The sequence below is a fragment of the Alnus glutinosa genome, chromosome 5 (genome assembly GCF_958979055.1).
Source record: "Alnus glutinosa chromosome 5, dhAlnGlut1.1, whole genome shotgun sequence".
Taxonomy (NCBI): Eukaryota; Viridiplantae; Streptophyta; class Magnoliopsida; order Fagales; family Betulaceae; genus Alnus; species Alnus glutinosa.
In genome coordinates this window covers 25,900,245-25,920,795 of record NC_084890.1, presented here as the reverse complement: position 1 = coordinate 25,920,795, position 20,551 = coordinate 25,900,245, and the positions used below count along the sequence as shown (strand labels likewise).

Genomic DNA, 20,551 nt, shown 5'->3' with positions numbered 1-20,551 from the left:
ATTAGGTGGGGACAGGTAAAAAGCAATCAGACATGAGACAACTATGAATCCATTAACGATTAAAGCATAAACAATGTGATAATTAAAGCAAAGCAAACAGTTGATTAACTGGATTGATTGACATCTTTCCACACATTAATATGATTTTTTTTTTTTTTTTTAATTTTTTAGAACCAATTTCTGTGATTGATTGATTGTGACCCATTTACTGTTTCACCATTTTTACTGTTCATAGTTACTATAGAGGGAAAAGTAAAATCCTACTTTTTCATCATTGCCGCTGTTCAAACCCCTGCTCTTTCAATCATTCCACGTTTTCCCTCGTCTTATTCCCAAATTTGTTTTTCTCTTTTTGAAAAAATCGGCAAATTCCCGGCTGTTTCGGGTGGAAACTCTACGCCGACCACCAAATTGAAAAGGTCGGCGAGAAGTTGAAGCACAAGAACCCCACCCAGATCTTGCCAGATCATATGGACCCATCAGAAGCGGGCCCCGATCATGACGTGGCGAGATCAGAGCTGGGTACAGAACGTTCTATACTGCAGAGGAGGCCCACTGGATCCCGATCCAGTGGATACACTCACCATACCTTTGTCAGTATGTAAAGACTAGAAAAACACACAAAACAGGGACACTCTGAAACGTCTTCCCCTCTCACCATCTGCAAAGCAAACTCCAATTTGCTTTCTTTGCTACGTTTTTTAGAGAGAGACAGAGAGAGTGAGAGAGAGATCTAATGGAGTACGAGAGGATACACAAAGTTCAGGTACGGCATGTTCTTGCACCTAAAGAACAGAGATCAAAGACCCATGTCTTATTTTTCTGTGTTCTTGGGAATTATGATTTTCTTTTCTTCTTCTTTTCAAATTGAAAGTGCTTTTTTTAACGTGGGTTTTTGATAAATTCTTGATTTTTTTTGTCTGTCATTGTTATACAATGATGGGTGGACGAGAAATCGTTGAATGTTGGCCTAAAACATCACATTTGCTGCACTTGGTTTGGTCTTGAAATGGCTTTGCGGAACTTGGATTATTATTATTTTTTTTCGTCAGTTTAGATTATTTATTTAGGTGGATGATTGAATTTTTCCATTTCGGACTCTATCGAGTTTTGTTATGTTCGATTGAATTCTACATAATGTTCGATTTTGTTCTGTTTTTCACTTTTTGTTAGTTTATTGTAAGTGGAATGGTTAATGTTGTCATGGTGTTTTTCTTTAGCATTCTTTTATCTGTACAGACGGTGTTGTAAACACAAAAAGAACCGTAATTTTTGGCATACCTGATTTTTGCTTTATATTCGTTTGACAACTAGTACTCTGCTTTTCCACAGAAGTAAGCCACAAGAATACCCATTTGGTGTTTGTTTGGGAATGAAATGGTTTAAATGATTACTGGGTTTGGTTTGTTGAAATGAATTACTGAAAGTTGAAAAGTTTTGGAACTTGCTAAATAGGCTTTAGATTGACAGGTTAATATGGTTTGTTTCTTAATTGCAGACTGGTTTAATTTCTCCAAGCAAACTGAGGATGAAGCTCATGGGGCCTCACCATAAAAAAAAGGATGGATCAAACAGTAACTCTGCTAGAACTTCTCCTTCCAAGCTTGGCGACACTGAATTTGTGAAGAACAGCTTGTTAGATTCCAATAATGGAGATTTTGATGAAGAAGGTTTGCAACTTTTATTCTTGTTTTTTATTTATTTATTGGTAACCGGATAGACTATTTTTGCACTAGAGCACTAATACAAAGTTGACTCAGCTTGGTGTAGTAGCTGTTAATCGTTGTTTATAAATAGGTTTTATATGCAAGAATTAATATGTGTATGTACACCTTTGTATTGATTTGGATATATGATCTCCAGTTACATCTCCCAACTTAGAAGTTCCGGCGATAAAGTTATCCAGTGAGGCAGTCTTAAACCAGACTTTTTGCCAGCAGAAAGAGTCATTGCAAAAGGAAAATGGCGAAATGGGTCGTCCTAAAATGCAACAGTTTTCAAAGTGTGAAAGTGCTAATTCAAGTGCAATTCATCCTGTGAGAACCATAGAAGATGAAAATCTTGATTATGATAGCAATGCTAGCTCATCTAGCTTTGAGTTTCATAAAGGGGAGAGATCAGTACACAATCCCTTTACAAGATCGCTTTCAAGACCCATGCCATCTAAGTGGAACGATGCGGAGAAATGGATAATGAGTAGGCAAAATGCACCAGCTCATTATTCTAAAAAGAATTTCTCACAAAACCAAGCAAATCGGCTGCCAATGACAAATATTGTAAGGGTTGCTCCAGAATCTGCTAGTTACGACCATAAGTTAATGATTAGCAGAACAGCAGAGACAAAGAGAGTTGATTTCTGTCAACCTGCGTTACATATGGGGCATGAAAAGTTCTCCTTTGTCCCTTCTGGGAGTCACCCTATTTCGGATCAAGCATATGGAGGGAATGCATTAACCAATCTATGTCCTATAAGTGAGGATTTGAAGGGAGTTGGTCACAGTGATTTATCCAGCACAAAAAGTTTGACTGAAAATATGACAGGTATATGCGAGCCTTCATTGTTCTTAAATTAAATGATAGGTTCAGAATTTAGAAACTAATAAAGATGCTGATGTGCTTTTAGATGTCTCTCGCTTTTGACAAATGCCGCATGAAAGCACTTCTATGAGTAGTTTTTCTCTCAGTATATGCGGGACAAAACTACATTTCTGCACTAAAATCTTGTTTGCATACACTTCATGTTTTTTCATATGTGCATAACAATTGGTTTGGTGATACTTTATGTAACATTCAAACAGCTCAACCATTCTCTATATGGGAAAAAGTTATTAATAACTTAGGTTGGCAGGAAGTTTAGTAATCTGGGTCTAGTCCCAAACATTGCTCTGTTCCAAACAATGCAGAGAATTATGGAACAGAGGAAGGATCATGTAGGTCAGATCCGGTCACATTGATGTGGTGTTTTAATACTAGAGTCTGTTTAGTGATCTTAGTTTAGACGTAAATTTTAGTTCTACGGATTTGCCGATACATCGTGAATGATATTGGGGGAGAATGATATTAAACTTGTGAGTGGTAATAGTATTTTTTGTGTGTATCTATGCACTTCCTTGCTTCTTTCTCTCCCCCTCATGTTTTTCTCCCTAGTTGACACATTCAACATGTATAGCAGAGGAAGAGTTTGATCAATTTGGTCTAGTCCTCAACGATGTGGTTATTGACTGTAGATAATAGTGTCTTTGTCGAAATGGAGCTGAATTCATCGAAATGATTTATTTGTATAGAGGATTTGATGATCTAATTATGCAGGCACTCCTGCCATAAGATCAGTCTCAATGAGAGACATGGGAACAGAAATGACCCCCGCCGCAAGTCAAGAGCCTTCAAGGACGGCTACACCTGTAGGGGCAACAACTCCACTCCGCAGCCCCACTTCCTCGATCCCATCTACTCCCCGAAGAGGTGCACCTGCTTCCACGCCTGTTGAGAACACCACTGATGATGAATCGCAGATTCGAACAGAAAAAGGAAAAAAAGAATTATCCGAGGAAGAATTGAAGCTCAAGACAAGAAGAGAAATTGTAGCCCTTGGTGTCCAGCTGGGTAAGATGAATATTGCTGCATGGGCAAGTAATGATGAGCATGATAAGAAAAAACCTTGTGGTGAAACTATTAATATGGAGGAGCATGAGCAGTTTGAATTTGAGAAACGCGCAGCTGCATGGGAGGAAGTTGAAAAATCTAAACATATGGCAAGGTTTCTTCCATGACCCACATACTTTTTAATACCAGATCACAATTATTTTTAAGATAGATGCTGCATGTGTATTTGCTTGTATATGGTATCTTGATATGTTCTGCTGTCCTAATTTGATAAGAGGATGGTAAATTTGCTTAGGTATAAGCGTGAGGAAATCAGAATCGAGGCATGGGAAAGTCAGCAGAAGGCAAAACTAGAAGCCGAGATGCGGAGAATAGAGGTATTGAAATTCTTTCTCATTGAGTATATTTAGTCAGCATAAAATGCTTTATAATGTATTTTAAGTCCTTAACCTGCATTCTTGTTGGATGGTAATGTAATGGGATCATAAATTGGTTATTTAAGCTTGGGAGGAATATAAAAGCATCCAATTGACCTAATATTTATCATGATTATCTAAAAATAAGAAGTAAAATCACCATGGTTTGGAAAAAAAAAAAAAAAAAAAACTTCTAATTCCCCAACTTCACTCCATGCAATTAATCTTTTATAATTCTCTGATGGTATAGTTTTGAACTTGGACAACTGAACAGTCTCTCTCAAGTCAAGCAAGTAGTTTGTTTTAACTTTATAGTCAACTATAACTTGTGCTGTTGTCAAACCTTAAGGCAGATTTTAGTGATCGATAAAAAAAAGAAAGAATTAAAAGGAAAAGAGAAACTGAGACAGCTTTGACTCATTCATTGCCCATCCTTTAATATAACAAAATCCCTTAAGACACCCATGACAAATTGTACCCGTCAACTACAAAGCCTGCATCATTCATTGATTAATTGGAATGGTAATCTCTCATTTAACATGCTTGTTAGACTCTTAAGTGTGAAGTATAACAATTTTCAGTCCCAAGTTGAACAAATGAGAGCCCAAGCTCAAGTGAAGATGGTGAAGAAGATTGCTATGGCAAATCAAAGATCAGAAGATAAACGGGCTGCGGCCGAAGCCAGAAGAAATCGTGAGGCAGAAAGAACTGCAGCACAAGCAGAATATATTCGTCAAACAGGGCGCTTGCCATCCACACATTACATCTGTTGTGGTTGGCTATCATAAACTGGATACAGCAGATAAAAGGAAATGCTTCATATAGTGGCTTTGCCGAAGCGGCCTCCCTCTTGTAGTCTGTTTCGGAAAGAATTCTTTAGCTAGAGAGTGTTGTTCTGCTTGTTTATCAGCCTTGTATTTACTAGGCAACCTCAAGTGTGTAAGTTGTTACATGAAGGAAATTTGCAATTTATGCATTGAAATTTAGTCATGGAATTGTTCATAGTTATCCGCGTCATGTAAGGAGTCATCTCTCTCTCTCTCTCTCTCTCTCTCTCTCTCTCTCCAAAACAAAATTGTAAAACAAGCTGATAAAATCACAAATAGCACACCAAACAGAAAAGTAGCAGAAAAACCAACACAAATGATATATGAATAGAGAAGATTGTGAAGGTGAAGGACTGCATTTACTCTATATCAATAAAACTTTGTATCACTCCATACTACCATATGATGATGATTAGATTATGAAATGAGATGGGGCTCTGCTGCTCTCGCATCTCATAATGCATCATGGGTAAAATCACGGATAAGGTAGATGGATGATCAGCAAATAAAATACTACCAATCAATCAATGCCGAAAATATGCATGTAATTAAGAGGAGGAATAAAAGATCGTAAGAGTGGGGCGAGTGGATTTTGCCCCAAAAGAGTTACCCAGCATTCGGGGATTGTTTGCGGTCTTTATGTCTTATTGTTTAGTGACTGAGCGAGGCCCGATCAGTATGGCACCGAGTGAGGGGCCTTGAGAGCAAATCGACCAAAGGCTTTAAGCTTCCTCAGCGTAGGCACCAAGTGAGGAGCCTTGGAAGTAAATCAACCAAGGAGCCTTCTCAGCGTGGGTACCGAAAGAGGAGCCTCAGGAGTAAATCAACTAAGGGCTTTGAGCCTCCTCGACGTGGGTACAGAGTTAAGGGTCTTGGGAGTAAATTGATCGAGGAGTCTCCTCAGCATGGGTATCGAGAGAGGGGCCTTAGGAGTAAATCAACCAAGGGACTTTGAGTCTCATTGTCGTGCGTGTTGAGTAAGGGACCTTGAGAGTAAATTGACCAAAGAGCCTCCTTAGGGTGTGTACTGAGAGAGGGGCCTCAAGAGTAAATCGACCAAGGGCTGTGAGCTTCCTCAATGTGGGTACCGAGTGAGGGGCATTGAAAGGAAATCGACTGAAGAGCCTCCTTAGCGTGGGTACTGAGAAAGGGGATTCGAGAGTAAATCAACCAAGGAGCCTCCTTGACATGGGTACCGAGTGAGGGGCTTCAAGAGTAAATCGACCCAAGAGCCTCCTCGGCATGGGTACCAAGTGAGGGGCATTGGAAGTAAATCGATCGAAGAGCCTCCTCGGCGTTGGTACTGAGAGAGGGGCCTCGAGAGTAAATTGACCAAAGGCTTTAAGCCTCCTTGGCGTGGGTACCAACTCAAGGGCTTTGGGAGTAAATCAACCAAAGAACATCCTTAGCATGGGTACCGAGAGAGGGACCTTGGGAGTAAATCAACCAAGGAGCTTCTGTAATACCCCAATATTTAATTAGGATTAAGTATGCTGTAATTAAAACCTAAGGATATTAGGATTTGGTTCTTATTGGAAATTTTGGATTTTTAAATTATCTGCATAGATGGAATGATCGGTGCAAGTCTCGAACGATCGAAGAAGGATGGAACGTTCGATGGAATGATTGGCAGAGTCGACCGGGGCTAGAAGGCTTCATAATCAAGTGCAAAAACTTGACAAATCAGAGAACCCGAGAGAGGACGAAGCGGCGCAAGGAGACCAAAAAACAGACCAAATCTGCAGATGGATGCACTAACCAAATCACCTCTACGACCCTGTGTTGAAATATCCGGCAAAATACACTCCACCACCAGAGCCTTCCCCCTTTGCCAAGGGACAGATCAGAGACAAAACCACTTGCGGAGAAGACCCAACTCGCACCTTTTGTTATTATTGCAGAGAAATCTAGAGAGGACGAAGGAAAATCCAACAAAATACCCTCCACCGGCAAACTCCCCATTTACTGAAAAACAAAACGCAGAGACGACTTGCCAACCACAAACGCAAAGACACCAAATGATTCGTGCTAAGAGGGAACCACACACACAGAAGCTCTGTAAACAGAGACACCAACTGATTGGCACTCAGAGAGAATCACCGAAGCTTTGTAACTCTTAACTGAAACCCAAAAATACCAGAGGAAAGCAGGGGAGTTGGGGAAAAAACCCAACAGAAAAACCTCACTAGGAGGTAGATAAGCCTCACTAGGAGGTGGGTAAGCCTCACAAAGAGGCTGGAAGGCCGTACAGGTTGGAAGAGGTGAAAGGGGGGAAAAACTAGGGTTTTTATTTCCAATAGGCTTTTTCGTTCTCTTTTGTTTGTGCTTATACTTGCTGATGAATCAAAACGAAATCTCACACTAATTAAACAGAGGACAGAAATGGAGTCCCACTCTGTTCCATCCATTCCAATTCCATACAAACAATTTGTTAAAGAATTTCCAGACAGCAGATGGGCTTATTAGAAAACAAACTTGTACTTTCAACCCCAGTGTGAAGGCTTTCTTGAATAGTGCCTTAATGTCTGCACTCTATACTAACATGCAAGGAGGGTGCCAATACCTCAGAGAAAAAATAAAAATGAAAAATTCATTTTACAATCCAAGTAGCTCTAATATTATTATTATGCCTGGAATTGAAGAATATACAAAGTTTGAAAAAGAAAAGAAAGAAAGACCAATTCTCACCTACCCTCTTTGATAATCTCATGGAGCATGGGTTTAGAAGCATTTTCTGGTGAATTCTCTGCATCACCCACTATGCTTGTACTTGCTGATGGGTTGTAATAGCTTGCATGAGTTCCTTTCTTTGCAACATCACTCATTAAGGTGGATACATCATCAAATTTCCAGTCAGCCAAATATCCAGGCCTTGAAGTTACATAGCTCACTTCAATATCTCCTGAAAGCATTGCCACCACACGCGACATTGACGGCCGTAACGTTGGGGATGCTTGTGTGCACAAAAGAGATACTCCTATCATGCGTTTTACTTCTTCCTCATTGAACTCTGATAATGTGGAGTCCATAAGATCAACTTCACTGTTGTTTTCATGCAAGTGCCAAGCCTGAGAAGGATGTGTTATCAGGCTTCAGAATATATTAGTATCACAAATTGTTACAATGAGTCAACTTTCTAGGGAATATACTAAAGAGGTGGTGCATGTGAGCAGTCCAGTCCAATTGTTTCAAAGAGTCTTAACGGTTCAGAATATAATACAAACCTGTTGGAAGTGAGTATTCTAATTGTTTCAATGAGGCAACTATATTTGCACCATATCTAGATAAATCCAGTCCATTTTTAGAAACACTTCCACAGGCTCATTTTGTGATTCTAGGAAATCACTCTGTTTTAAGCACTCTTATGTAAAATGTGCTGTGGCATATGGATAAGCGACACATCCAGATTGACATTTCACTATCAATGAAAGTTAGTGTAAACTTCATAAATGAGGATCCAAGTTTTAATCTTGTTTCAATATGTATAGGTGTGGATGGTCATGACTATCATTAACCTGCTACAGAACGAAAAATGCTACTGGAACTTTTTGAAGTGGACTGAAAAATCCATCTCATTAGAAGACAGAAAACAATGTAAACATGGAGCACAAAAATATTGTTCATACCCATTCAAGAAGATAAACTTTGTCTTCCTCCAAGCTTGAGTCAGAATTTGGCCTCCCGCTAACAATCTCTAGGGCCACGACACCAAAGGCAAACACATCAGCCTTCTCCGTAAGGTGCCCACGCATGGCGTACTCCGGTGCAAGATACCCACTACATCAGTAACAATCATATGCAAAATTTGGTACAAGATAACTTATAAAAAAAAAAGACAAAATAAATGATTATATAGTTCAGAAAGACAAGGTGCCTAACTAAGCCTTCATGATCTTACATAGTTCCTGCAACGCGGGTGCTTATGTGGGTCTTTTTATCATCATAAAGCTTGGCCAAGCCAAAGTCTGATATTTTGGGGATGAGATCAGAGTCAAGCAGGATATTACTGGCCTTAACATCTCTGTGTACAATTCGAAGTCGTGACTCCTCATGAAGATATGCTAAACCTCTTGCTACACCCAAGCATATATCAAAACGTGTTGACCAGTCGAGATTCGAACTTCTTGTTCCTATAAAACTTAATCTGCTTAATAAATAACACTTACATGCACAAATACACACACACGCATATATATATATATATAGAGAGAGAGAGAGAGAGAGAGCAAGAGCAAAGACGCATTCACATACCAAATAACGCTTGATCAAGACTTCTATTCTCTAGAAACTCATAAACAAGTAGTCGTTGATCTCCTTCAATGCAACATCCGATCAATTTCACAAGGTTGCGGTGTTGCACAGCAGATATAGTAGCAATCTCAGTTATGAACTGGTTCTTTCCTTGGTGTGATGCTACAGATAGTTGCTTCACAGCAATTACTCTCCCATCATTAAGTGTTCCCTATTTAGTAGAAAGTTTCAGATAAAAAAAAATATATATAATGGAAAATATTTTAAAAAACCATTAGTATGATGATTTTGATATATCAATGTAAATAGAAAATAATAGTCTGGCTGAGTAGGGTCGATGGCTTAAATACATTTAATTTACACCACTTATCTGATTGATGGCCCAAGCACAATCAATCTATAGATCCCATTGCATAGATCAGGTAAAAAGCCATACAAAATGTCCAGAAAAGAACAAAACAAGAATGAACCCACTATCTGATGCTCCTACCAAAACTTGACGAAAAATTGTCTTGTGTGTTAATGATACTCAATTATTCAGTCAGAACCTCCTAATACCAGAACATTTTGAAAATATTATATTCTCACTAGATGTGATTCCTCAAAATTCTATGCCCTCCATCAAATGTAATTACTCATCTAATGATTCCCAATGTTATCAAATTTAACAGACATCGGCCAGATATGATTTTTCTTAAACATTCCATTGCAACAATCAAGAAAGAAGTTCCCAAACTTTACACCATCCATGAAAAAATTAAATTTATGAAATAATCAGTTTAAAATTTCACTTTATATATATCTAAATATTTGCAATCCTTCACTCTCTATAAGCTTTTTCTGTTAATCACTTATTTTTAATAGAAAATTCTAGCCAATTGAATTATAATGGCATAGAATGCTTTCTTCTTTTAGTATGCTGAGTAAGAACAAGTTGCATCGAAGAGTCCTAATTCCAAGGTAGCCCTAAAAAAGGAATAAAAACCATAATTTGGAGTATGTGTAACCAGACCAAAGAAAGCTAAAAAAACAAAGTGTAAGGTTTTATTATATGGCAACTTATACAAGTTTGAATTTGGGAAAATGGAGTGAATCAGAAAAATTACTGCAAAATCTGTTTCTTCATTTGATTAAGAACTTTGAACATCTTTCAACTTCAAAAGATAACCATAATAGAAAATCCAAGTGTAGTAGAACTAGTAGAAGAAATAGAAAAGGGCTTATGGATATCATAGAACAGGAAACCCCTGCAATTGGGGATCCCTCCTCTTATCCTATTTGGGTAAGGGAGCCCCTCTCACAATCTCCCTGTTATTGCCCTGCCCCCTCTTTTTGGGCAAGGAAAAACAGGGAATCCAGATCCAGATATCGTATTATGAATCTTTAAATATTTTCGTACCACCTTACTTCTAAATTTTCCAGCATCTTGCCAATCACAAGCACAAGATACCATGGTAAGGAGTGCATGCAATTTCACAAAAAAGAAAGGCAGGAAATATAAGGAACAATAAATAAAAGAAAAGAAATGGTGAAAAGGTGATGTTGCAAGCTGTGCTTCATTACTTCTTGGAAATTGCAATAGATATATAACAGCTCTAGCGTTATATCAGATAGTCAACTAAATTTTTGTCCACTGACATAGGATCAACCACTTACCTTAAAGACAGGTCCAAATCCTCCCTCTCCAAGCTTATTAGCAGGACTAAATTCTTCTGTAGATGTCTTTAATTCAGCGTAGCTGAAAGTGAATGTTCTAACATCTATTCCCAAGAGCTCTGCAATTTCAACATAAACACAGGTTGATCTACTTATCAATTTGCTTCAGTGGTTTGTGAGTGAAAATGCAACATAGGTTTTACTTGTTAAATCGAGGATGTCTCCTCTTGTTAAGCTATAATCATCAATGTGTTTTAGTCCAAAATGTTGTTGGACTGAAGATGGGAGATTCAGTAGCAAGAACATATATAGAAAGTTGTCTATAGAATGGTGCTTTATCGGACAAGTGTTACATGCCTACATAATGTGGGATGAAGAACCAATAAAAAAAGGATAGATTTTGATAGATTTTAGGGTGATTCGAGGTACCCTGGACCTCTCAAGAACAAACATGAGTTTACTAATATAATTCTTTTCATACATTCATTAATCAAGCAACAAGTAATATAGACTTACAAGACCAAATAGAAACATAATTGCAAGACAACTCTTAGAGATAAGTATGGCATCTCCTAATCTCCTACATAGTTCTAATACTATTCCAACACTTGGGATAAACCATATCCCTTATTCGCTTCTTAACCATAGACTCTAATAGATAGATAACAACTAAATAACAAAGATAAAAAATAACTAAATAATAAGTGAGACTCTTGTTCTCATCCTTTGCTTGTATATCTGGTATGCAACACGAAGCAACTTACATTTTTCCCTACTCTTTTTTGATATGTATGTGTGTGTCTGTATTATTTAGCAGACATATAGAAGAGGTTTTGGTAAAATTTCCTTGACGTAGCTGTTGTCATAAACATGATATGATACACAGCATTTTGTACTTAACACAATATGCAGCACGCAGAGGCCACCTCACTAATAAATAAATAATATAAACCCACACAAAGGCAAAAGTTGCATATTTCTAATATGTAGACTAAAAATGAATGAAGTTCGACAGCTAGCATAGACGTAGAATATGATTTTTGACTTACCCGCATCATCATTGGTTGGAAGCTGTTTTCTTCTTCGAACAGTATAGAAAACCAAAAAAATAGATAGAAAGCTTAAAACTCCAGCACCAACAACGACACCTACGATCAGACCAGTCCTATTCTTCTTGTTGCTTGTGGGTGTAAAATCTATACAAAAGCAGGGCCATCAATAACAATGGTACTAGTGTGTGAGGAAAGCAGTTCTTTATCCTCTGAATTGCAACTACAATTTTTGCACTATATTACCTGGGGTAGCACTGATGGCTGAAATAGAAGGTCCATAAGTACCTTGACTAGGTATGCAGCAAGTTCCTTTCCCAGCCCAAAAGAGATGGACTTCAAGGTAGTTTTCTGATACCTGGACCTGAAATTCCATTGTAACGGGTTGCATAGAGACTCCACCAGCCTCCCTTCGTATGTCAAAATCCTTTGAAACAAGATTCCCCTGGAATAAACAAAGTCAAACCTTTAAGCAAAACACAAATGATGTCAATATCCATCATAATCGAGGTAATTTATTGAATGATGTATAAGACGGCCACTAAATTTGTTAAGACACTTTTTCTTTCTTTCTTTCTTTTTCTTTTTCTTTTTTTCTTTTTCTTTTTCTTTTTCTTTTTCTTTTTTTCTTTTTTTTTTTTTTTTTTTTTTTTTTTTTTTTTTTTGCTGTTTTGGTTCAGAAATATCCATCATGATCTCTTAAAATGGGCATTCTACTAATTGATTTTCTTAACTATTGATGACGATTTTGTTATATCAGTATTTATCACTTATCATAAAAAATAAAAAATTAATGCTTATCGAAAGAAAAAATATATATTGGGTCGAAAGAACTTAGAAGGTAATGAAAAATGATTTCAAAAGACAACAGTTTTGATTCTAAAACAATTCAATAATATGATCTAGACCTGAATATAAATATCGAAGACACGCCTCCCAAGACTTTGCCAAGTCGAAGTATCTGGAAAAGCTGTTTCTACAAACTGGAGCCTTACAGTGTAGTTCCCGTTCTCAAGCCCCAAGCCATAGTACCTTAACGATGAAGCAGAGAGTCGAGCTGTCTGGAACAGCTCTGAGTCTAAACTTGTGAATTGAGATAACAAGGTACTTGTGTACTGAGGATTATTGCTCCCAGTGAAATATCCAACATTGCTAACAGCCCACCTGTTTGTGTTGGCCACATAATACGTGGCTGGACCAAGTGTCTCGTTATCCCTCTCATAGACAATCCCATTAGAAGACATAATCTGAGGACCACCACACTTAATGCTAAAGTTATAATCTGAAATCAATACAAAAGAAGTACTTAATCAATGTGTAAGCTTAGAACAGGTGATTAAATGTACAACGTTGGATCATGTATATCCTGATGTGTTCATAACCATCTTATGCATTTCAACACAGGATATGGTTGAAGTTAGAAGCCTAATTCAAGTCTACTAGTCCTTTACTATGAAACTAAAATGTTAGGTGTAAAATTGTTCAGCTCATCTTTTTAAGTTCAATTTTTTTTTGTTGGTAAATTAATTGTGATGCATAATTGCCAATGTTAGCCCTTTAAAAAGATATGTCCAGTCCATTTTTCATAACTATTTAAAGATTAGGAATGCTTCCTGATTGTATTGTATCCATATCAATGTTTGGAGAAAATTTAAAGATGGATCACTTGTATTCTCCTAAGAAACACCGTCCTAGAGTAGAATCTTCTCCTTGTTTACCTCAGTACCTACTAATCCTTTCCAATCTAGTAATCAAGAGTATGTTTTTAACTGTACTTACATATTCCAGGGCCTCGATTGCAAGGAAAGCTCCGTTGTAGGCAGTTCAGTCCTGAAGGCAAACCACTAAAGCAGAAGGAAATGAACTTAGACAAAGAATATTGTATTTAATGTTGCATATCTGATTCATACAAAATATTCTTATTGGGATTAAGTTTAACTCCTGATAAGAGAAATGCTCCCTTGGCGATATGCAAATAAGCATTCTCCCAATAATACTAACTCATGATATCCCCATGATGAAAGAGGGTTCTTTGAATGGGATATGTGTTTGGTTGTCTAATGCAAGATAGACTAGATAGTAATTGCAACCACTACACGTAACTAAGATATTGAAATCGATCCTTGACAGGACAGCAAATTTCCATGAAGAGAAATGATAGTATTTAGGAAGAATTGATTTTATATTTGTTGTTAAATCTAACCTTATCTTTTCTTTTTTAAGATAGAAATGATGTCACAGAGTAAAGTTTGCTATATTTTCCATGTACTCAATTGGGATTTGATAGTCCCTCTTGCTAGGTATCAAATTGCCTAAATGCTCTAGAAGAACATAGATTAGATGCTCAGGCAGGACAGACATTTGACCGTATAAATCATAAAATGAATTCTTCAATTTGCATATTTTGGTACCTGATGACTAGTTAGCTGTTAGAGTTTGTGACAGAATCTCCCTCAACAGATCTAAGTTTGAAACAATGTGTAGACATAGGTACAAATATTTAGGTATCACATATTTTTTCTCCTGGCCTTTCAGTTATCCCATATTCAATACCATTCATTTGGCTATCACATAATAATATTTCAGTTATCCCATAAATTCAACCACTTAAAGTAGAAAATATAATATGGAAAGATTTACCTGCTGTTTGAACTTTCTATTGTGAAGTTGTTGGAAACTACATTGCTGCATATATGATGTAAATGTCAGTTTCATCATTAGTGAAAGCAGAGTATCCAAGCCCATATGAAAAATTCAAGATTTTGTACGACTGTTAATAAAAAAATGTTATTCGAGAGTAGCAGGTTATAAATATTGGAAAAATAAATAGAAAATAGATAATATTCAAATATAATAGACACTCTATCAATTAAACAAAAACATACAGTTGTAAATTTTGTTCGCTGATCCAAGAAGGAAAGCTTCCCACTAAATTATTGTACGACAAATCACTGCAAGCATAACATTACAAGGATGTTAGGTACATGCTCCATCCAATCAGTAAACAATGCCATGAACAGTAGTAATTAGGCATTAGCCAAGTGACATTAATGCATTGGAATAAACTTTTGACCCCTCAATTTTAAATTCAAAACCTCTATTTTTCGATTTTTCCTCATAATGCCACACTTGTTTATGCTATTAGCTAAATCCATATATCTGGATAAAGTTGTGATAGTTCAAATACGTAAATACAAGAGTTCCAAATAGGGAAAACCCCATTAAGAGTTTCAAATTTTTAGTTGAAATGACTCTGCATTCTCTTCTATAATAAAATTTTGAAATCCTATAAAATTAAGCCAGTTGTATCAATGTAGTTGTGATAAGAATTTACTCTATAATTTCTTTCAGAAAAACTGAAAATCCAAAAGAGAAAAAGGAAACACTTAATCATTTAGAGTAAACAGTAATTTATTGCATGGAGATCAAAACTCGAATTAACTTGAGTGCAGCACCTAGATTTATGATCTCCCAATGTAAAAACACCTTTTCCAATATGATTGGTATATCTCACCATAATCTTGTGAATGCACATAATGTCTTATGCACTTACATGTTGAGAAGATTCGCACTTTTGTTTGCAGGCAGTGTGCCATTTAACTTATTATTTCCAAGAAACCTGATAATGAAGGAAACAATACATGCTTCAATACAAAAAGGAATATGTTGGGATGTATACTGTGCAGCTAAGCAAATGAGGGATATTACAAGTAAGAGAGCGAACTCAAATCGAAAAGGAGGTCCGGAATCTGCCCTGTTATATTGTTAAAGCTCAAATCCCTGGAAAGATATATAATACTGTCACATGGACTGATACAACAGTAACTATCACATGGTTGTGAGAAATATAAAACCAGTTATCTACAAGAAGTAATTAACAATTATGATCTTCATGCAACTGGAACGGATAAAATTTAAGCCTTATGCATCATCTAAACAATATAGAAAGAACAAGAAAAGGACGGAGAGAAGGAAAATGAAGATGAAAAGAAATTGGATGAGTTTGATATACTATGCAGTGGTCGTAAGTCGATTACAAACAGGGTATCTTCAGATTTTTTAAGCTGGGAGATATAACCTGATAATTATGTCAAAACTTGAACAGTCTTTAGATTTTAGTGCAGCAATCATTACAAATTTCTTCTTTTGGGTTGAGTTGGCCCAATCTAACAAATAAAAGAGAGGTTCCTGCTTTCATAGCTTTGGATACAATTAAAATTCAATCTAACACGGTACAAGCCCTGCATGAATCTAAAGGGTTACCAACCAATGGCTATTACTTACAGCTGTGTCAATTTCTGGTATTCTCCTATATTGGATGGAATTGAATCAGAAATGTTATTGTTCCTCAGCACTCTGCAATGCATGTAAGTAAAGTGTTATACCATATTCAGGAAAAGCAACAAAGAAGGGAAGAAAACATATATATTCATCTTTAGGAATTTCTGAATCTTAGCCTCTATGATGTTGCCTTACAAGATACTTAGAGACTTCATATCCTTTATGAATGCCAGTGAAGAGCTCCCATTAGACAAATCACTTATTCTCCTACAGTAATATCAAACATGAGATTGTTAAGATCTGCAAAATGGAAAAAAAAATATATATATATACAATAAAAAATAAAAAGTTAACTAAAAGATGCAGACACTCACAACTCTATCAGAGAAGTCAAATTGGAAAGTGTTGAGGGTATTGGACCTTGGAAAGAGTTTCCTTGAAGCCTCCTAAAATATAATTTGGGAGTACTTAATCATAAATTTGTGAATAATGCATCTTTTATGTAGAATAAACAAGATAAGATCAAAATTTGCTCAATCATAAGCCTTATAACAATAATGTTTCTTATTGACATTGTGGTGTAATGAATGCTTGAGCCTTGTCAAGGATGATTAAACAAAGACAAAAAAATGATAAGGCTAGTAATATCGTCTTACATGACAGAAAGCTTTGACCAATTCCCTATGAAGTCTGGTATCCTGCCCGTGAGTTCAGTGTCTGATGCCCACCTGATACCAAAAGAAGTATTTCCTCAGACAATTCAATTGCAGCTTCTGTTTTTATATTTAACCACATGTACCTTTTAGAAAGTTTTCAATAGGGAAAAAAAGACATGAATTTCTTACACGGTTTTGAGGTTTCGTAAGTTAGCAAATGTAGAAGGAATCTCACCACTAACTCCAGAACTATCAAAGTAGCTGTCAAGGGAAACAACTTACATGAATCTACTGATAACAGCCTATCCTCAGCTCATATGAAAATTTAAGTAATATTAGATAATGGATTTAACAACCAAAAGAAAGGTCTCAAGCTATGTTAAGAAAAAAAGATAAAAGTCTTGCATAAGCAAAACCGTTTAATATGGCATATTATAAGATTGGCTGTCACAAAGTTCTTATAATCTTGAGCCTCAGAGTAGTAGCTTTATTATAACCATTTGCAATCTTCATCACCTGCAACAAATTGCAATCTAATGGTTTTGCGGACTTGCAGTGAAAAAAGAAGTTCAACATTGTACTAGAACTTACATTTGTTCTAGTTTCACTAAATTCCCAAGCTCAGATGGCAAAGAGCCCGAGAAGTTGTTTGATTGAAATGACCTGCAAATTTAACAAGTGAAACAATAAATGAATTATAAGCGAAGGATTTATTCTCTTTAGGGTCAGATAATCAAGATCAGGTATATGAAATGCAGAAAGCAACAGAACAGACATGCTATTTTGTGAAAACACCTCTTTAAACCTACTACCATATAAAGATAAAGGCAACAGGAAGAAATGAGTCTCATTTTAAGAAGATCACAAATATCTGTAGAAAAGCAACAACACCAAGACGCCACATAGATGAATTAGGAAATTGACAATGAGTATGACTTACAATGATATTAAATTGGTAAGCTCTCCAAGTTCCTTTGGAAGCTCCCCTGATAATGCATTAATGCCAAGAGCCCTAATGCGTTAAACATCAGAAAAATAGGAAAGGTTAAATAATATTAATGTACTATGTCCTAGGAGTTTCAAATGAAAGTAAGATGAGCTTACAGGTATTGCAAGCGAGTTAGATTGCCAATGGATGCGGACAGTTTACCTGTCAAGCAATTTTGCCTAATATCTCTGTAAGAAAAGGAGGAAATTTTAGCATATTTAACAGTGCCCAATGCAAATGGACCATTGTGGAAAACTAGCACAACACATCTAGCATAAATTTCAATTCGTTGATATTGTGCACCACAAATTCAAGGTCTAAGTTCAATCCTAGCTTACATGAGAAAGAAGGAAACCAAAACTCAAACAAAACCCAAGTAAACAAACATATAAAGAAGAAACCATACAGATTGGTGAGGAAAGTTAGAGTCCATAGCTCTTCTGGGATTACACCGGAAACATTAAAGGCATAAACCTTCCTGCAAAGAAAATAAAATTCCAAAAACAAGCAATCAAAAAAATGGAAGATTCATACATGCAAGATGTTCAAGATACTTTGAAGTGTAAGTTGTCTGCCATTACATAAACTATCTGTCGATCGCTTAACATAATTTTACTGAACTTTTCAAGGCTATTTAAAACCAAAAAGTGGATTATCATATGGAAGGATTGCACTTCAATTTTGTATCGAAATTGCTCACATTTGATGTGAATTTAATTTGTTGAAGTTCAAAATTGTAAGTTTAATCTAAGGTGGTAAATGAATGCCTCCTCAAGAATATAAGTAACTATTGTGACAGCAAACAGTTTTGATACTAGTTTATTATAACAAAATAAAATTTTTGATGGTAACCTAGTAGAGAAGAGGGGAAAGAAATAAATTAATTACACTCAAAAGAAATTATTTACGTAGTTCAGCATAAAAATCTACTTCCACAAGCAAAAAAATGGGAAAAATTACACTAATAAAGGATGCAATATAAGAGGTGGTGAGAAAAGCTCAAACTTAAGTCCCAATACACCAAAGCCCAACTCATGCGGGTACTTTCAGCCCCAAAAGTTACTAAGCCACTTCCCACATAAGAGGACCACTTTAGGCTAAAGCCCCTCTTAGACTTGTCTTGACCAGCGCAGCTATGTACACATGGTGGTCACGACCATACAACATTGTTACCAGCGTGAGCCACCCGAGGTGGACCCGATCAGGCTGTTTTATGATAATCACTAGTTTGTGCATATCGGGGCACCGGTGTTGCACCAGAGTGATACAGATAGATCTTGGAGGCAATCTCCATATTTTCTTTCCCTAATTGTTTTATCTAATAAGGAAAAGATATTCTCAATAAGGATGTAGGCTATTCGTAAGGATCTTTCCTTACTAGTTATTTTCTTTTCCCTTAGTTCTTGTGCTGTTTGGTTCGCATCAAGTGGTATCAGAGCTAGGGTTCCTCTTGTTAACAAGCAATTGTTAATCATAGAGGCCCGGTTTCCAAGGTTGATTGTTTTCTACAACAATCACTGATCCATGCCCATCACCATGTCTTTCTTGAGTGCAGAGCAACAAGCAAGGCTATAAAAGATGCGGTTAGAATTCCTCGCGTGGAATGAAAAATTCACCAAGAAAATGGAGGAACAAATGAAAAAAATTAAAAGTTTGTCTCCACCACGCCCCTCTCCAGCAAGCCAATCCTTGCCCATAACACTTACCCCACCAGCTGCCACCGTCACAAAGAAGAGGAAGAAAAGAGCTGTTGAAGCAAAAAAAATCCATCTACATTGGCGTCCCACCAAACCATCGTCGATTGGCCGCAGATCAACCAATCTCAACCGCAAATTTAGAAAGAACCGGACCCAGCCTTCCAAACGCGCCGTCATCAACTCACGCCATGCCTCCACACCTCTAGGAGTCATTTGTGTTCACTATGATAAGAGAGAGATAAAGAAGAGAGCTTTTGTTTGGCTTTGGTTCAAAAAAAAAAGGGGGGGTACCTTAGCAGCAAGCATGTCGCCTACCCGCACCTACCGGAAGTGCTAGAAGATGGCCGAATGACTCAAGGTAACTTGGCAGCAAGCACGTTGCCTGCCCGCACCTACCGGAAGTGTTAGAAGACAGCCGAATGACTCCTACGCCACTGGAAGTTTTGGAAACTGGGACCAAGAACAAGAAAACAAAATTGTTGATTCATTGGCAATGTCTTTCTCCTGCAGAGGCTACGTGGGGAGATCAAGTTATGGTCCAATCTTAATTTCCTAAGTTCTTCCTTGGGGACAAGGAAGTTGTTAGGGGAGAGGGATGATACAGACAGATCTTGGAGGCAATCTCCATATTTTCTTTCCCTAATTGTTTTATCCAATAAGGAAGAGATATTCCCAATAAGGATGTAGGCTATTCGTAAGGATCTTTCCTTACTAGTTATTAATGGCTAAACCTAGTTTAGCCTTTGTAACATGTAGCTATTATTCCTCTAGGGTTCCTGCATGATGTAAATGATAGTTAGGGTTCCTGCATAATGTAAATGACGGCTAGACCAAATAGTTATATCGTATGACCTAGCCGTCTCCTATTTAAGTATAACCCTAATGAATAAAGAATCATGCTTGAGTATTACCAAACCTAGAACATCTTTTAGTGTCTTGGAAGTCACAGCTCCCTCGAAGTAGCCCATATCTTTTTCCCTTAATTCTTGTGTTGTTCGGTCTACATCACAAAGGTTCTTTCGAGAACACGCAAACCCTATCAGGAAGGGGTAAGTCTTGAGACAAGAGTTACAAAGACTCAAAAAACAAAAGTTATAAGATGGTATGTGTAAATTAAATTTATTGTT

The 20,551-nt window shown here is 36.9% G+C and overlaps 2 protein-coding genes across 4 annotated transcripts in view; one reads left to right on the top strand and one right to left on the bottom strand.

Annotated features, from left to right (window-relative positions):
- Positions 1-330: 330 nt before the first annotated feature.
- On the top strand, positions 331-5,009 carry LOC133869608 (remorin 4.1). 2 transcript variants are annotated; one of them, XR_009900483.1, is made up of 6 exons: positions 331-766; positions 1,499-1,670; positions 1,864-2,541; positions 3,310-3,752; positions 3,899-3,980; positions 4,601-4,667. XR_009900483.1 is itself a non-coding variant. In XM_062306649.1 (6 exons), the coding sequence occupies exons 1-6, from the start codon at positions 737-739 to the stop codon at positions 4,805-4,807; spliced, it is 1,617 nt and encodes a 538-aa protein (XP_062162633.1). In that variant the 5' UTR covers positions 333-736; the 3' UTR covers positions 4,808-5,009. The 2 variants fall into 2 exon arrangements, 1 of the variants encoding a protein (XP_062162633.1); XM_062306649.1 differs by having other exon boundaries at positions 333-766; positions 3,310-3,757; positions 4,601-5,009.
- Positions 5,010-7,305: 2,296 nt separating this feature from the next.
- The window catches only part of LOC133867724 (probable LRR receptor-like serine/threonine-protein kinase At1g56140), a 36,679-nt gene continuing 23,433 nt past the window's right edge, over positions 7,306-20,551 (bottom strand). For both annotated transcript variants that reach the window (XM_062304491.1, XM_062304492.1), the window contains exons 3-24: positions 18,134-18,205; positions 17,844-17,915; positions 17,680-17,751; positions 17,331-17,402; positions 16,929-17,000; positions 16,740-16,811; positions 16,458-16,529; positions 16,279-16,350; positions 16,087-16,158; positions 15,511-15,582; positions 15,356-15,421; positions 14,688-14,753; positions 14,443-14,487; positions 13,582-13,646; positions 12,711-13,084; positions 12,049-12,247; positions 11,803-11,949; positions 10,754-10,872; positions 9,098-9,308; positions 8,745-8,976; positions 8,473-8,623; positions 7,306-7,914 (exon numbers count right to left, since the gene is read on the bottom strand). In XM_062304491.1, coding sequence (XP_062160475.1) covers positions 7,531-7,914; positions 8,473-8,623; positions 8,745-8,976; positions 9,098-9,308; positions 10,754-10,872; positions 11,803-11,949; positions 12,049-12,247; positions 12,711-13,084; positions 13,582-13,646; positions 14,443-14,487; positions 14,688-14,753; positions 15,356-15,421; positions 15,511-15,582; positions 16,087-16,158; positions 16,279-16,350; positions 16,458-16,529; positions 16,740-16,811; positions 16,929-17,000; positions 17,331-17,402; positions 17,680-17,751; positions 17,844-17,915; positions 18,134-18,205 — 2,779 coding nt within the window. In that variant the 3' untranslated portion in view covers positions 7,306-7,530. The remainder of the gene's footprint in view (positions 7,915-8,472; positions 8,624-8,744; positions 8,977-9,097; positions 9,309-10,753; positions 10,873-11,802; positions 11,950-12,048; positions 12,248-12,710; positions 13,085-13,581; positions 13,647-14,442; positions 14,488-14,687; positions 14,754-15,355; positions 15,422-15,510; positions 15,583-16,086; positions 16,159-16,278; positions 16,351-16,457; positions 16,530-16,739; positions 16,812-16,928; positions 17,001-17,330; positions 17,403-17,679; positions 17,752-17,843; positions 17,916-18,133; positions 18,206-20,551) is intronic.